Consider the following 18,304-nt stretch of genomic DNA (forward strand, 5'->3'; position numbering starts at 1 on the left):
TCTTATTTTTATTGCTCTTTACCTCTTTTTTACTTTTTTTCCACTCTGTATATTTTCGCTCTTTATTTTCTGTCTTCACAGCTGCCACTGTGGCTATTTACTTTCACTATCTCTTTTGCTAGACAGCAAATCTGCCTGACAATGTGGAAAATTGCCCAAATGTGTCCTAACTACAAAAAAGAGGACAAATCTGATTTGGCCAATTACAGTCCCATCAGCCTCCTCTAGATCATCTGCAAAGTAATGGAAGTTGTCATCGACAGTGCTATCAAGTGGCATTTACGCAGTGATAACCTGCTCACTGATGCTCAGTTTAGGTTCACCAGGCTGACTCTACTCTTGATCTCATTACAGCTTTGGTCCAAACATGGATAAAAGAGCTGAACCCAAGAGGGGAGGTGAGAGTGACTGTCCTTGACATCAAGGCAGATTTGATTGTGGCAAAATTTAAGTCAATGGGAATCTGGGGCAGTGGGGGAGCTGTCCACTGGTTGGAGTCATACCTAGCACAAAGGATGATGGTTGTGGTTGGATGTCAATCATCTCAGTCCCGGGACGTTACTGCAGGAGTTCCTCAGGGTAGTGTCCTAGGCCCAAACATCTTCAGCTGCTTCATCAATGTCCTACCTTCTATAATAAAGTCAGAAGTGGGGATGTTTGCTGATGATTATGCAATGTTCAGCACCATCTTTGACACCTCAGACACTTAAGCTGTCTGTGTCCATCTGCAGCAAGACTTGGGCAACATTCAGGCTTGGGCTGATAAGTGGCAATTAACACTTGTGCTACACGAGTGCCAGGCAATGACCATCTCCAACAAGAAAAATATAACCACCTCCTCTTGACATTTAATGGCATTACCATTCTTGAATCCCCCGTTATTAACATCCTGCGGATTACCATTGACCAGAAATGGTCAACTGGAACAGCCATATAAATACTGTGGCTACAAGAGCAGGTCAGAGACTGGGAATGCTGAAACGAGTAACTCACCACCTGATTATCCAAAGCCTGTCCATCATCTACAAGACTCAAGTTAGGAGTGTGATGGAATAATCTCCATTTGCCTGAATGGGCACAGCTCCAACAACACTCAAACTTAACACTATCCAGGACAAAACAGTCCAAAGCACTCCATCCACCACCTTCAACATTCATTCCCTCCACCACCAAAATACAGTGGCGGCAGTGTGTACCTTACAAGATGCATTGCAGCTACTCACCAAGGCTCCTTGGACAGCACCCATCAAACCCACAACCTCTCCCATGACAACGATGAGGGCAGCAGATGCATGGGAATACCATGACCTGCAAGTTCCCCTCCAAATCACACACCACCCTGACTCGCAACTTTATCACTGTTCTTTCACTGTCATTGGATCAAAATTCTGAAACTCCCTAACAGCACTCTGGGCGTACCTGCATCAGTTGGACTGCAGCAGTTCAAGAAGATGGCTCACCACCACTTTCTCAAAGGCAATTAGGGATGGGCAACAAACACTGGGCTAGCCAGCGATGACCACATTCCACAAAAGAATATAAAAAAAGCGAAAGATCACCAAACAGTGGTAGTGGGATTCCTTTATTAAATCAGGGCTTCTAGCCAGAAGCCAGATAAAGCAAACAAAACAGCAAAACCAGGCGTTACCAGAATAGTGCAAGCGGGAGATTGTAAACCCTCAATCAGGAGGACCTAATGTTGCAATCTCTTGACTGAGACTCTTGCTAAACATGGGAAAGTTGGTAGGTCTGACTCAGTTGTGGAATGGAATTTAGGATTGTCAGCGAACTTGTGAATAGTGAAGTTACTCTGTAGCTCTGGGTTCTTCAGCTACATTCCAGCTTTTGAGGCTTCATATTTTGGCGTGTGATTCACCAAGAGTCAAGTTTCAAACAAGTTCAGTTTCAGCGTTTTTGCAAAAATGTTTTTGGAGCAAAGGTTGAGCTCCTTAAATTGTGATTGATGTTTATAAGTGAGCCTGATGGCTGATGGCTCTAGCTTCCTAACTTTGTCATTGTCAGTGTCAGGAGCTAAGGTGGAGAGTGGAATCTAGATATTGTTGTGAAGTTAGATTTCCCTTGAAAAATTGTGAATAAATATTATGAAACTGACTGTGTTTCAAGTTTGATATTTAATCTGTAACAGATTATAATAAAATTTGTGATGATTGTGTAATTCAGATATGTGCTGGCTAGTTATCTAAAAGTCATGCCCCACCTGCTGGAATAAAGGATTAATTCACTTTCATAGAAGCATCGCGCACCATGACATCATTTTTTATGAAATATGAAAAATATAAGTGGCCTGGTTTCATTTAAATAAATGTTATAATCCAAGGACCTGGCTTTGTAACATCACACTGCAAATATTAGAGGGTTTTTTTCCATTTGGGAAATAAAATATTAAACATTTTCAACCATGACACAGAACAGTAATTTACTGAATTTACTTAATTTAATTCACTGCCTCTGGAACAGAACTGAACTATATACCACATCATTAAGTTCACTTTTTTTAAAGAACTTTCCTTACCTACTTTACCAAATGGATTTTTACTACATGGTATAAACAAACTTTATTGTTAAGAACCTTGTATTTATTGTCTGTGAATTAATTGGGCCACCTCTTACAAAGATAACAATCGGATCCACCCAATTTCCATAAATTAAAGCACACATGATATCTGTTTTGTATTGCTCATTCAGAGATCCAGTGCAGACGCTATGGGCAGAATGGCCTCCTTCTGCACTGTAACAATTCTGTGATTTCAAGGAGCTGATCTCACAGTTCAGAACATATGGCATTCACTGCAATGCCACAAGCCAACCTGCAATCAACATACCAATAAAATTCCCAAAAAAGATTAAAATTTGCATCTAACTTTAATTTTACTTTAATAATCACCTCTAATTTACTTACCCATGATGTTGCATAAGTGATTTCTCAACTCACTTATTACCTGCCCAGTCACTTGGAATCCCTGTGCTGGTTCCCTGCCAGTACGTTGTGCTCTTGTACAGATCTCTACAACACATTCACACATCATTCATTAATGTGACTGAATGAAGGAGACTGTAATTTCCCTGTTTTGTCACATTTCAGGTGCAATTTATCTGCCCTTTAAATGTGACATTAACTCAAGGTCCTACCTCCCTGTTTCGACTGTGATAGAAGATCACATGACAGGATTCAAAGAAGAGTATTCTTCTGGTGGCCTGACAAACATTCCTCCCTCACTCGACATCACTGGAAATGCATATAGCTGATCAGTCATCTCATTGCTGCTTGTTGGTCCTTACTACATGCAAAATGACTGCTGGCTTTGCCTACATAATGGCAGTATCTGCACTGAAAAAATAATAAATTGGTTCTAATCTTGAGAAATGTGATAAGATGCCATATGGTTGCAATCTTTCTTTTTTATTCTTGGCTATTTGAACAGAATGCTAAAGGCCAGTGATAGGTTAAGCAAATGCCTCATTCAGCCGGACCAATATCAACCACCTCCTTTCCCAGTGAATGGTAACTAGCCACATGATGATGGTAAAAGAATGACAGTTAAGGCGAAACATTTTGGGGCATAAACTCATGGGGCAGCTACTTGACACAAGAAACAGTTTGGTTACCTTACTTTAGAAGTTTCCTTCAGATCTGCCGTCTTCTTGTGTGTTTAGGACTAGCTTTTTTTCAGATATTGGTGACAACATTCACAGTCAGCTATGTTCTGTTAAGTTTGCTGCCCCACCATTTCTTTGGAAGGTGCCTTTCGGTGCCAAAGAGATCAGCTTACTTCCCCTCACATACTGTAGAATAAACTTTGATGCAGGATGAGTGAATCTTGTGGTGTGTGTCTTAAGAATTTTGCGAGGAAGAATGCATCATTTACATTGCTGCTGAAGCTTTTCAAATGAGTCTTTGTTGTTGACCTCAAAATGTGCAAATCATGCAATCAGCAGCCATCTGTGTGGCTGGTAGATCATTCTGTGTAGACAAAATGTTAATCACAAACATTATCAAAATACAGCCATACTGAATGTATTTACAGAGAACACTTCTATTTATAGAGTTTACCTTGATTTATTAGTACTTAGTTCTCCGGCTATGTGATGACAAGCTATGGCATTGTCTAAATACCTCTTATGGAACTATCCTGAGTTCGTTAGCAATAGCAAAAAAAAGAAAAAAAAATCCTCAATACCTGGAGCATAGCATGCTATTTTCTGAATTTGTGTTCCCAGCAGCAAACCTCCTTGTCAGGAGTACAAATTATTATTACTGTGTGTTCCTTTTTGCGCCTTGTTTTGCTCCGTCTTTCTGACCTGAACCTTGTTGGGATATGGTTCTACAGATGCTGACAGCCCTTCAGTACACCACCCAAGTGTCTATTTTTCATGGACAAGGTCAGGCAGTTAAAAGCAAGACTCGTCAGGCCCTGCGTTGATGTCAGGACCTCAGAAACAGCTGGCACATACAGCTATCAGAATCGCTGGACAGACTCATGATATGTGCTGACTGTCACAAGACGCTGGTGACAATGAAGGACCTCATCACTTTTACGATCCATCTGTCCTGACCAATATTTAACCCTCAAACAACATCATAAAAACAGATTATCTGGTCCCTATCTTATTGCTGTCTGTGGGATTTCACTGTGTGCATAATGGCTTCTATGTTTCCTACATCGCAACAGTGACTACACTTCAGAAGCACCAGATGTACCCGTGTAAAGTTCATGTTATGTAAAATTCAACCCATGACTTTTGGCTTAAAATTTCCTAATTTTCACATATCTCATGTAAAAGTTGACTTTAGTTTTTCAGGAATCAATCCCATCAGTTGCCCGGCTCCCATCTGCTCCCTGTTCCCCTGGGACCCCTTTACACTCACCGGAAAAAGGTGGCGGGGAGGAAATGCTGTCCAGGAAAGCCCTGGTGGTGACCTGCCTGTCCGCTGGGACCCGCTTGAACTGATGCTCCGCTAATATCGCAATTGTGGACAGTCCAAATCTCAGCACTTTCAGGGGAGGCACAGCTGCGACCAAACAATTTGCTGCACCAGGGCTCCGAACGAAACAGCGCAACCGGTTTGACTTCGACAGACTGGATCTCGCCAGGATACACCCATCCGTGTCATAAGCCGGGGGCTGTTGGCCAATCAGTGGACTCATTTAGATAGCCAATCCATGTACAGGATGCTGCGTGGACCCAAATCAAACACGCACATAAACCTCAAAAATATTACTCATGTAAAAGTTGACTTTTTGCCTAAAAAAATTTGACTTTACTTGGGTATGTGTGGTACTTCATTGGATATGATTTGGGATGCCCCAAGATTGTGAAAGGCGCTATATAAATGCTAGTTTATTCCCCCCCCCCCAAAAAAACCACCTCCCCTCGCTCTCGGTCCCTCTCTCAGAAGGTGAGGGTCAGTGGATAGCAACAGTGATGGCTGCTGATAATTTCTCTTTAGTCTGTAGGAGAAAATGTAAAGAGTCAGGAGTGGTAAACCTGCCGGATTTTCCTGCTCCTTAGCTGATCAGGGCTGAGCTCAGCTAAGTCACCAGAGTTCCTAACAAATCCAGGATCCTCTCGTCTATATAGTTAGTGTCACATTAGGTGGCGCCTTTCCCTCAAGGCCACACATTGTGTGTCATAGCATATTTTAATTTTATTTCTAATCAAGCGTGACTTGTTTGATTACTGTCGTGTGAAGTGCCTTGGGATGTTTTACGACGTTCAAGGTGCCGAGTAAATTTAAGTTGCTGTTGTTTTATTCTGGTTGGCAGTACCAGAAAAGAATCCAGTCTTTTCTTATTTAAAGTTCGTTTTTCCCTTTGATCATCTTGAGTTTTTTTCAGCACCAGTCAAGTATCCAGTGGAATTATAAATTATTGAATAATAATGTTCAGTGTTCAAACTTAATTTTCAGTAAAAAAAAAAGATAAACTTGCTTTAATGTCTGCGTTACCTTTACGTCAGTGGAAAGTCAACAGTACTCATAAAGCTGCATTTAAATATAACTAATTATTCTCTGTTTAAGCTACTGCATGCTTAGAGAGCATAAGTAGCAAATTGGATTATAGGTCAAGAACTGGAATCATGGTAACAAAAATTGACAGACTGAAGTAAAGTAATGGGAGTGGAGAAACACATCCCCAGTGGGTATGGAGTGGGGGCAGGGTTGCGGGGGTGGGGTAGCAGGGGTGTGGAGAAATGTCAATATTAAAGGCAGGTAATATAGTCAGATAGTTGAGAGAAAAGGTGAGCAAAATAGAATAGGTGAGCAAAAAAAGTGTGAAAGAGGGCACGAGTTGTCTGTTCAAGGGCACAACATTAAATGGAACTGCAGTAATTGTGGGAATGAATTGCAGTTTGCAAAACGTTAATATATTTTCTAACTGTGCGACCTTTCATGCCTCTTGGTCTCTCTCTTCTCCTCTCTCCACTCCTGAAGGTTCATGATTCGTGCCATTAACAGTTAACTGTCTCACCCACTAAATTTCAATTCTCCATGTGTGACCCCTAGACTGTGAATATTGGCAGGCTATTTAACCATGGTGGTTATGGAAGATGAGCTAGTCCCTGCCCTTAACCGACGTTCATATGTGCAATTTTAACATGAGTGAATGGGTAGTGTTCACTGCCATTGCCGTTGTAGTGTGATAAATACAGGCTGAAATTCCATTGGGCAAACCACTTCCCTAAGTATAAAATCTTAGTGGTTTAAATTACTTAATGTTAGCTTCAATTCCAAAGTATTCTTCATCCTGGCTTTAAATACAAGTAAGCATCTGATTGAAGCATAAACACTTGCACAGTGATTTCTATAACAGTTTCATTTTACCTCTCTTGTACAACTTGTTTTTCTTCAGTGTTTGCTTTTGGTATTGTTGAGGTTTCATTGCTGAATGAACGGTTTAATGGGCTTTGAGTCAACCATCTGCAAAATTGCCTGTTTTTCTTCAGTTTACAGAGCCTCCTAATCCCTGCATAATCCTAATCCAAGCATAATGTTTCTTTCTACACTGCAAAGATCCAACACTAGTTCGAATGATATATTAAAGAAGTGATCAAAATCAGTTGCTCCCCTTTTAATATGTAACAGTATTTGATATAGCAATTGTTACCTGGCTAGACTGGATTATTTTAGGACCGGGTCCATGTTGTGTTTTAAGTGTTAAACATTTAAGGAAGAGGCTGGCAGCATTGCTCAGTGATTTGATAACTAGTGCGAGCTATAGATTAGGGGCACTGCTGCTGTTACACGAACCTTTGCCTGAACCCATTTAAATGATCATCTGTCTGCTCCAGTTTAATAACCTTTGCTTTGTTTATAAGTGATGTAAAACCTTGTTTTAGTTACTTGTCATCGTATGATCCAACACCTCATCTATCTTTACTAGAGATGAGTGTTCATAAAGTAATAAACCAGGCTCATCGGTTATTCACGGTATGAACAAATGCACGATTTATTGCTTCTACAGATCTCACTCATCTTGGAACTCTTTATAGGCATGGCATATAAAACATCTTTTTTTTCAAGTTAAATTTTATTCTTTTCAGACAGGTGCAAGCAAGTGTGCGGAGGTGTCAATCTGATAGATTCAGGAGGCCTGGCTGATTTATCCTTAAAACCCCTGAGAAGATGGAAGGTAAGAACTGATCTAGAAAAAGAATTTTTAAAAATCCCAACTCTTTAAGGCTAACAATTTGTAATAATGTGCTGTGGAATCCTGAATGTTGCAAATCTCTATACTGCCCACCTTTCCCCTCCCTTGGAGATCAGTGATTCACAAACTATTGTATTTCAAGTAGCTGCTGTAGACTTTAAACTATCAGCCTTGGGCACTTTTGCGCACGAACCAGCTTTCTGCCTTAACTACTGTGCAGTGAGCAATTGGTTACCTGGTACTTTCAGGCAGACTGTGAATCTCTTCTGATGAAATTGCTTAATGCAGCGAATATGTCAATATGATAATACAGCGTAAATCTACTGTAAAATTCCAAAGGATTCTGTTTGTTGCTGATAGTTTGCTTTGAAGGGAAGGTCGGCTGGGTTTCTTTGATGCAGTTCCAATCCTTCTTGAATTTGGCCTTTAGAAGTAAGCCTCACTTTGTGTCAAAGTTCTGAAAACTGTCATATGAGAGCAAAGGAGAAATGTTTCTTTCTGATTTCATCTTTGAAATGTTATTTGTTATGGCTCTTGTCTTGAAGGCTACTTGCTGGACCCTGGCCATCTTTCTGTCCCTGATTGTCAGTACAATTGCTTCATCCCAAGAGGAGAACTGGTTTCCAGTAAATAATCCACAATCTAGTGAGATACTAGCACAGGAGAAGAAAGTTTCCTTCAATAGGACTTCAATGGAGAGACAAGGACCTTTGGAGGGTCGAGTATCCCCGGAGAGTAAGACTGATGAGAGCAGGGAATTGCCAACACAATCTGTCTGGGGTGCTGCCTATTGTAAGTATAGTATATTGATCATAAAACAGTAATGAAGATAGGAATTAATATTCGAATCAATGCAAGTAGCTTTAAGAAAACTTTAATTTATTTAACCTTCTCTGAAGAGAAAATATTTGCAGGATTAAGGGTGCTCCATGATGGTCTTTCTATTTTGGATTCTTGGTGCGGTACTTGATTGCAGACATACCCTGGTATCTGCTTAACAGTTGTTATTAGTACTACATCTAAACAGGTTACAGAGTAGACAGTAGTCGGCGCTTCTGACATGACTTCCTTCTTCCTTAACTAAGGTTTCCCACCCACTATGGTTGACCTGGCCCTCAACCGTTTCTGACCCATCTCCCACACCTCTGCCCTCACACCTTCTGCTCCCTCCCAGAACCATGATAGGGTCTCCCTTGTCCTCACTTTTCACACACCAGCCTCTGCATTCAAAGGATCATCCTCCGCCATTTCCGCTAACTCCAGCATGATGCCACCACCAAACACATCTTCCTTCACCCCTCCGGCAGCATTCCTTAGGAACCGTTCCCTCCGGGACACCCTGGTCCACTCCTCCATCACCCCCAACACCTCAACCCCCTCCCACGGCACCTTCCCGTGCAATCGCAGAAGGTGCAACACCTGCCCCTTTACCTCCTCCCTTCTCACCATCCAAGGGCCCAAACACTCCTTTCAAGTGAAGCAGCACTTCACTTGCACTTCCCTCAATTTGGCCTACTGCATTCACTGCTCCCAGTGCGGCCTCCTCTACACTGGAGAGACCAAACGCAGACTGGGTGACCGCTTTGTGGAACACCTTGGGTCTGTCCACAAGTATGACCCAGATCTTCCTGTCGCTTGCCATTTCAACACACCATCCTGCTCTCATGCCCACATGTCTGTCCTTGACCTGCTGCAATGTTCCAGGGAAGTTCAACGCAAACTGGAGGAACAGCATCTCATCTTCCGATTAGGCGCTTTACAGCCTTCCGGACTTAACATTGAGTTCAACAACTTCAGACCATGAACTCTCTCCTCCGTCCTCATCCTTTTTTTAATCATCCTTTTTTCAATATTCATTTTTATTTTTTTATTTTTATTTTTTCCACATACTTTTATTGTTATATTTTATTTTTTTATTTATTTTCATTTTTATTCATTGTTTTATCCCCACCTTTTATTCTATTTTCGATCTTTTTTCCCACCGCCGTCCCCTCCCCCCACCCACCCCCACAAGGGCCATCTGCCACTTGCTCATGTTGTTCTTTCCAGAGTGCTTACCCTTGTCCGGCTATTATCACATTCTGCTTTCTATTCTTAATGTCACCGTCAGCACCTCCTTTAGCCCGTACTACCACCATTAACACCCCTTTGACCTTTTGTTTATGACATCTTTGGCAATCTCCTTTGCCTCCACCTATCGCTGGCCTTCTATCCAGCTTCACTTGCTCCACTGCCCCCGCCCTTAACAGTATAAATTTCATCACATTTTTACTTCTCTTTAGCTCTGAAGAAGAATTATATGGACTCAAAACATTAACTCTGTCTTTCTTTCCACAAATGCTGTCAGAACTGCTGAGTTTTTCCAGCATTTTTTGTTTTTATTACAGAGTAAGCATGTTGTTCCAATACATGATGCTCCAACCTCTCTCTCAAACATATGACTGACTGATGTACATCATCATTTACTTCGTACATTAGCATATCCCATCTGTTAACCCTTTATACTATAACGGGAAAAAGGCAGAGGAGTGGGACTAGTTGAGTAGCTCATACAGAGAGCTGAAACAAACATGATATGCTGAATGGCCTCCTTCTGTTCTGTAACCATTCTATGATTGTTATGATGATTTTAGAGCCTCTTTCATTACATAGCATTTCCTAAAAGAGAAGGCAATCAACTTGGAGCCAGACTATCATCAGGACAGCTCTGTAATTACCTGCTGGAAGGTGCACAACAATTGATTTGACTTCTGGCTAACTTTCCTTTATGTGTAGAAAGCTTTTTTCCTTCACTGGTCATAGCCTTTCCCTCCTCCAGATAGTTTGGCTTGAATTGGGAACGAAGCATCTGAAGAATCATGAGCACGAACATTCATTAGCCATGGTGGTGTATCAAGTACCTCCAGGCAAGGGCCAAAATAATTCTTTTCAAGGGCTCTTTTTAAGATTTTCTTAAGGGCTACTTTTTGATTTTCGGGGCTACTTTTTGATTTTGTGGGGCTCCTTTTTTTTCTCATCAACTACTTTATAAGGTGCTGCAGTGTTGTAATAACATTACGTTCTGTATTTATGTTGAAGTTTTTTCAGGGTTCCATTCTCTAGATAGACAAGAGAGCGCAAATAACAAACGGAAAGACTCTATACTAAATAGTAGCTCATCCAATCTCATGACAAGGATTAACCAGATCAAAATTATATGCTAACCATGTATTAATGCTGGATTTAAAAACTTGTTTTGCAGAGTAACGCCTTTATTTCTCAACACAAGCTTGTGCAATAATTGCTCAAAGCAGAACAATGAAAACGTGAGGAAAGTGGGTATCAGCATTTTTGATTGAAATGGAAGTTTCCATTATAACCAAAAGTAGCAAATACCTATCCATAGAGACTATATATGTGACTAAATCTTTTACTCCTCATAAAAAATTCAAGTTGTTCACAATAACTGTGCAAACTGTTTCAAAGGGCAGGATCTTCCCACCTTTGGGGGGGGGGTGGTGTGGGAGCGGGCATGAGTGGGCGGGTTCCCGATTGGCACCCCTGTTTGGGGGCGCGCTGCCATTTTACGTGGGCGGGCCAACTAAGGCCTGCCCAGCGTGACGTCCGCCAGGAAGTGCTATGCGCTCCCTGTGCAGGCAGTGGGTGGGGGGGGATTCCCTGATCCTGGAGTGCACTCTTTCGCGCATGCGCACGGAAGAGCGCACAGATCCCCCTGATGCAAAGTACTGCCTCAGGCAGATCGGCTCAGGTTTGAAAGGTTGATTAAAGATGAGGAAAAAAAAATACTGACATTTCCACTCATGTGCCACTGTCACATGAGCTGGGACATGTCAATTTTTTTTTATTTAGACATTTCAGAAAAATTCTAATAACCTCATTTACCTCGCCCGTGGATGAGGTTTCATGTTTTCTCAGAAGCCCGCCTGGGCTCCCGGCCTGCCCGCCAACCTTAAGGTTGGATGGACAGGTCCATTGATTACCTCAATTACTTTATTAACGGCCTTAAGTGGCCGTTGACACGTTGGCGGGCACACACCCTACTTGGCTCCGCGCCCACCGACCTGAAAATGTAAACGACGTGGGGTGACGTCGGGACGCCCATCCGACGACGTCACCCTGTGTTATTTTACGCGTTGGCGAGTGGGCCCCCCCCCCCTCCCACTCGCCAACCGGAAGATGCAGCCCAAAAAAGAAAATAAACACGACTTGCTGATTTTTTTTGTCTATCAATCACTTTCTCAGTAACAATCATTACATCTCAACTTCCACTGAACACATTTTCCGCTTGCTGACATGGAAAATGACACGTGGTGACGTTGGGTGGGTGTCCTGATGTCACCGTGCGTCATTTAGATTTTCAGTTCTGCTGCGCGCCCGCCGAACTGTCAAATACCTATTAAGGTATGTTAACAACTAATTAAAATAGTTAAATGAGCTGCCCATCCAACCTTAAGGTTGAGGGGGCAGGCGAAATGCCCAGGCGGCCTTTGCATTTTTCATAAAACCTCATCCACGGGCGGCGTGAGGTTTCACGAAGGGTTTAAAAATTCATTAAAAATTATTTTAAAAATTCATTGACATGTCCCAGCTCATGTGACATTGTCACGTGAGGGGACATGTTTTAAAAGTTTTTAATTACTTTATTCAGATGTTTAAGTGTTAAACAAATCTCCTTGAGGCACCTCTGTGCCTCAGGGAGATTTTTGCACTCTTTCGCGCACGTGTGCGAAAGAGTGCAGGCTCAGACTCAGGGAATTCCCCCCCGCCCGCACAGGGAACGCTCAGTGCTTCCGAGCGAATGTCATGCTGGATGGGCCCTAATTGGCCCGCCCACATAAAATGGTGGCGCGGACCTGATCGGGGGCGCCGATCGGGTTTGCGCTCGCTCCTGCACAACCCTTCACAGCCCCCCCAATGGGGGTAAAATTCAGCCCCGTGCCTTTTTTAGAATCATGTTTTCCCTTTGTTTACCTTCTGTTACCACCAAGACTGTTGACCAATGCATTTGTATAAAATCAGCAAAGTGACCTCAGCATTTCAATATTTCAGCTTTTCATGCAGTTAGTATTTGTAATACAGGATGAAGTCCAATCTGACAACAGAGCGTGATCTTGCTCAATTATGTGCATCATGCTTCAGTAAAAAGAGGAAAGGTGCCACCACCCGTGAGCTAATATGACTTGCCCTACCATCTGAAAAGTCTCTGTTCATCACCCTAAATACAATTCCCAATTTACAACCATAAACTAAGATCAGATTTACTTCAAATTCCAACTACTTGATGCAATGAAACAGCAATCAGACAGCATAAGCCGTTTAGGTAAGTTAGTAAATGAATCTGCATTGTTGATCATTTCTCTTCTCATTTTATATTGTCTCGCCAGTCCCCACCCACCAGCACCATCATACAAAACTAAATTGTGATGGATCTTCTCTCCGCTGGCTGCTGCCCTGGTTCTCGGTACACGTGGCTTCTCAGGGCCTGCTCCTGCTTTTGTTTCGGGGTTTCCGGCTGCCTCTGTCTTTTCTTTCTGGGTTTTTCCTCCTAGGTCTCATCCTGGTCCCGGAGGATGTGGAAAGTTCCAATTGAATGGGTGGTCATCTCGGATATTTGCTCCCGCTCCTCCAATGACAGATTCCCTATCGCTTGCCTTTGCTGCTCCTCCAATCATAGCTTCTGTCTCTGGAGGAGCAGCAAAAGCAGGAGGAAGGGAGCCTGTCGATACAGGAGCTGGAGCAGCAGCATGGGAGGAAGAGAGAGAGAGAACCTGTGATTGAAGGCGCAACTTCTCACAGATTCTGTCTCCCACGGCTTGCTTGCACTGTTGCTTCCTAATATGCCTTCTAGTCTTGTGCTCATTTTCTAAGTTAAATAACTTCAACCTTATCTAATCCGTTTATTATTTATTATTTTACTTTTTATTTATTTTCAAACACTATATTGTGTTATTCACCCATCCTTCTTTTCTCCAGTCCAATGACGTTTAGTCATATTTTTGCATAATTTGGTTCTGTGGGGCCCGGAAACAAACTGGTCAGTCTTGGTCCACAATTTATCCTAAAACAATGCCGACTGTTCACAATTTTACCCATTGTCTCAGGTTGTTCAGTTATGGCATCCTATAATATAGCCAGAGCCATTAGTCCCCTTTTTCCCTTTCTCTTTAGCTATTCTATTTTACGCATGGTTTCCCAATCAATTACCCAAAGACTCTCGAGGAGATTGACAGTCCTGTCTGGGAATTGCTGCACTAATGGAGCATAGGCTACATTTTGAGATTGGGCAAAAACACTTTGCAATTATGTTGTAAAAGATGTTTGTTCAGCATCTACTTTGTTCTACATCTAAACTGAGTGCTAAATATAATAGGGACTGCAAATAGCAGAAAAAAACATACAAATTGCCACCATCAACCATTTTTTTAAAAGATCTGAAAGGTAACTTGAAATTTGTAAGAGAAGAAATAAGACTGATTTTGAGTTTCTGTGGTGATTATGGAAGGTGGAGGGTATAGCAGACTGTGTGTGTAACAGGCAACCCACCCACCACACATTAAAATCGTGTGGTGAAGTGGGAAATGAAGTAACAGTGAGGATACAGATAATTGAGGAAGCCACTGGTCATAAAATGGGTAATCATATCAACAAGTTTGAAACGGCATCTGCATAGTTTAAGTGAGTTCTACCTTTCGGATATTTTAAGCCTTTCCAAGCGTCTGGCTTCCATTCACACTTGCACATTATTCTCTGTTGCAAGTTCTATAAATGGAGGAGTGTTGGCTAATGCAGTCGATGACTCAATTACATTTTACTGACAGCCTCAGAGTCAGAAGTCTCAACACAGGAACTCTTATACCTCGCACCAGCACTGTGCTAAATTCAGAGAGAGTGCCATCCTTTGGCTGCTTCTGCATGCCTCAGAGCACAGGGCAGCATTTACAGGGACCCAAAGCAAGTTGAACATCTTCCCTCTTAGACATGGAACATCCAGTCTGAGGATGAGAGAAGAGAGCCCCTTATATAAAAAAAAAACACACAAAATTAGCACAAGAGAATATTTAGAATGTTTTCAGGCGATCATAACCTGGTAGCTAGCGAAGCAACACTTGAGTTTCTGGTTAAAACAGATAATTTGTGATTATTCCAAAAATTACAGTTTTTTTTCTGTGGTGATACCATCACTTGCACTGGCAATCATAAGATCTGAGCCTATTACTGCACAAGAATCCAACACAAGTCTATTTTAAATAAAAGCATGCTCAGAACTGAGGGAAGGCCATTGACCTGAAACATTGGGCCGGATTTTTGCTACCAAGGCGGGTAGCCCGAGTTGGGTAAGTTCCAGACTCGGCAGGCCCGCCTCAGTATAAAATGCCACTTTTGTGTGCTATTTTCACTCCGAGGTGGTGGGGGCAGGTTAGAGTGGGGTCTGCTGCCCCCAGAAGCAGATTAGAGGTGGCCACAAGGCTGGTTAAAAGGCCCACCTCAGTCCTTTGGTACTTCTTCCCAGTTGTTTGGTTACATTTTAGGCCCTCTAGCCCTCACCCCTCATGCTGCATCACCTCCCACCCCACTCCCCATGCTACCGTCAAGCCTGAGAGCCCGGACTCTTATAAAAGGAGTTTGCTAACACAGATGCAGAGAACTGTTGACTTTGCTTGATTGACATCTCTATGAGGTTATAATGTTATTTTTTTCTGTGATTTTTTTGCCAATGTTTCAATGTTTGCTTGCACAAGATTAAGAGGCGTCAAACGTTAAAGCTTCTGTTATTGATGCTTTAATGGTCTGTTTGATACTTCTAAAGGGTTTTAGGAATGCCAGTTTTGTTTTTCAAAATATTTTTAATGGGCGTTTTTTTGTCTAAGCAGTTTTACACATAGCATTGTTACTATAGGGTTCATTGGTTCTGTACATAGTGTATATTGGGGGAATGGACATGGAAGGACTGAATTGGCATGGGGTCTATAAGGGACCATGGGGTAGGTGGGGTCCATGAGTTGGCATGGTGGGGGTAAGAGGGGCATGGGTAAGATCTTTTGAAGTTACCTTTCAAAATGTCCAAAATCGAGACTATGGTTCTCGACTCCTCTGAGATCCATGAACCACGAGTCATAGAGAAGCTGGCCCGACTCCACAAACATTGTGGGGGTCTAGGAGATGCCTACCACCACAATGGAGTTGGTCAAGTTGGGAGTGCAGAGTGTGGGCTTGCTACTTGCACCCTAATCCTGTGCCAGTGAAAATTAGGGTGCTGGGAATTCTAGAATCTGGCCCTGCCTACCATTTTTAAATAGCTCTGGAGACCTTCCGACTCTGCAAAAATCCGGCCCTTGCTTCTCTGTTTCTTCCTCCACAAATGCTACCTAACCTGCTGAGTATTTCCAGCATTTTCTGTTTGTATTTCTGATTTTCAGCATCTGCAGTATTTAATTTTTGTACAATTCCATGTTAGTCATTGTTGTAGAGTTTGCTGCAAAGCACCTAAACAAGCTCAACAATGTAATGTATATCTATACTGTAATTTCAAATGAAGAGAAGCCAAAGTTCTGTACTAATTTAATATTCTGCCTTCTGCAGATGAGACTGTAACTTCAGACAGACCTGGAGAACTTGCAGAGGATCTGCGAAGCCGCTATGAGCGATCTCCAGGGACTTCACATGAAGGCGCTAAACCATCAAGCGGCTTGCGTCGAAATAGGCAGAGAGGATCCAGGAAATTGAAAAGGGGCAATCAAGGATGCCATATCAATAACCTGAGGGTCAAAGTTGGAGACCTGGGACTTGGGTATAAATCAGATGAGATTGTACTTTTCAAATATTGCAGCGGAAACTGTCCACGTTCCCGGTCAAACTATGACCTAACATTATCCAAACTGCTCAAAAAAAATGGAATCCTTTCTGGTGGTAATGCGAAGGTGATCAGTCATCCATGCTGCAGACCAAGCAAATATGAAGATGTAACCTTTCTGGATGTGCAAAACCAGTGGCAAAGAGTCAAAAGGCTCTCCGCAGCTGAATGCATGTGTATGGGATGATGGACTACATCACCAGGGACTATACATTTACTTTGAGGAACAATGTACCAGACAAGGTACCAAGGCTGTACAACGCTCTCTTTTGGAGATAACAAGCTGGTGCCTACGTTTGAGCATTAAGAGGGGTGGGGACATGAGGGTGGGGGGTGGGGCCTGCATTTCAATTTGATTGAGTCAAAGGGGTAACTGATTTGAATCAGTTGAACCATGAACCAGACTTAGTTCTGGTCTGTGCTGCTCCTTTGTTGAAAGTTGCAAATCAACCAAAAGGAATCTGTTATTGAATCTGTTTTCTGGTCTAAAGATAAACAGTGACTTCAGGCTTTCAACAGTTCAGGAGTGCATGACATCCCTCAGGTGAAAATACTGCCGCGAGTTCTCCATGTTAGGCTGACAGGAATGCACCTGGTTTTGTTCTTTTCAGAGGAATACAATCAGTTTTATATTGCCTGGACTTATGACCAAAAAAAAAACTTCCTGTGAAGTGTTTTTGTTGGAAGAATGACGTGGAGCTCTTCAAAAATAAACATATCATGTATAGCTTTCCAAAAGGAATATGCAAAAAGTCACACTGAAGATACATGGAGCTGGTAAAGAATTCTTCAAAAGAAATGATGTGGAATTATCCTCAAGGAAAGCATATTTTTATAACAAATATCTTATAGTCAAAAACATTTGCTTCCTCAACAAGGATTCACAAAGTAATCCTGAAAAATGGAGTCAAGGAAGAAGCATTCAATTTTATTTGCAAAGAACAAAATGACTTCAGCTAAATAAATACTCAACATTTACTTTAATGAAATGCATTGAGTGTTAAAAATGGAGAAAGCATGATTACCTCTATGAAACTGTGCTGAACTCTCAAAAGGAAGATTCTACAGGTCTCTCAAAGTTTTCACTGAGGTGGCGTGGTGGTGATGTCTCTGGGCTAGTTATCCAGAGACCCAGGCTAATGCTCTGGGGATATGGGTTCAAATCCCACCATGGCAGCTGGTGGAATTTGAATTCAGTGAATCAATCTAGAATATAAAGCTAGTCTCAGTAACGGTGACCATGAAACTATCATCTATTGTCATAAAAACCCATCTGGTTCTTTAGGGAAGGAAATCTGCCATCCTTACCTGGCCTACATGTGGACTCCAGACCCACAGCAATGTGGTTGACTCTTAACTGCCCTCTGCTATGGCCTAGCAAGCCACTCAGTTCAAGGGCAATTAGGAATGGATAACAAATGTTAGCTTTGCCAGCAATGCCCACATCCCATGAAAGAATACAGAAAAAAACACATGAAATTGTAAAGTAAAACATAAGGAGTTCACAGTAAGGAATGTATGGCATTATCTCAGAGGAACAGAGAATGTTCCAGAATAGTGGTTCCCTCCTTCCCAACTCCAATCTTCACCTTGTAGTTTGGATCTAGTCCTTGTGTACTCATCCATAGCCAGTAATATTCCTTGTAACAAGAGTGGAAGTATATGCATGTGTGCATATGTATTTATACAACATACCACATTTACCAAAGCTCCCTGGTTATTTAGTTTCTTTGCTCCTGTCCCATTTATTTAAGAGGTTGGAGACCTGGTTAATTTTCAAAAG

General features: G+C 42.1%; 1 protein-coding gene across 1 annotated transcript in view; it reads left to right on the forward strand.

Annotated features, from left to right (window-relative positions):
- artn (artemin) overlaps positions 1-16,708 on the forward strand; it is a 68,984-nt gene extending 52,276 nt beyond the window's left edge. The window contains exons 3-5 of the mRNA XM_078561820.1: positions 7,564-7,652; positions 8,216-8,462; positions 16,251-16,708. Of these exons, the coding sequence (XP_078417946.1) occupies positions 7,564-7,652; positions 8,216-8,462; positions 16,251-16,708 (794 nt within the window). The remainder of the gene's footprint in view (positions 1-7,563; positions 7,653-8,215; positions 8,463-16,250) is intronic.
- The last annotated feature ends 1,596 nt before the right edge of the window (positions 16,709-18,304 follow it).

The sequence above is a fragment of the Cetorhinus maximus genome, chromosome 17, assembly GCF_964194155.1.
Source record: "Cetorhinus maximus chromosome 17, sCetMax3.hap1.1, whole genome shotgun sequence".
NCBI classification, from domain to species: Eukaryota; Metazoa; Chordata; class Chondrichthyes; order Lamniformes; family Cetorhinidae; genus Cetorhinus; species Cetorhinus maximus.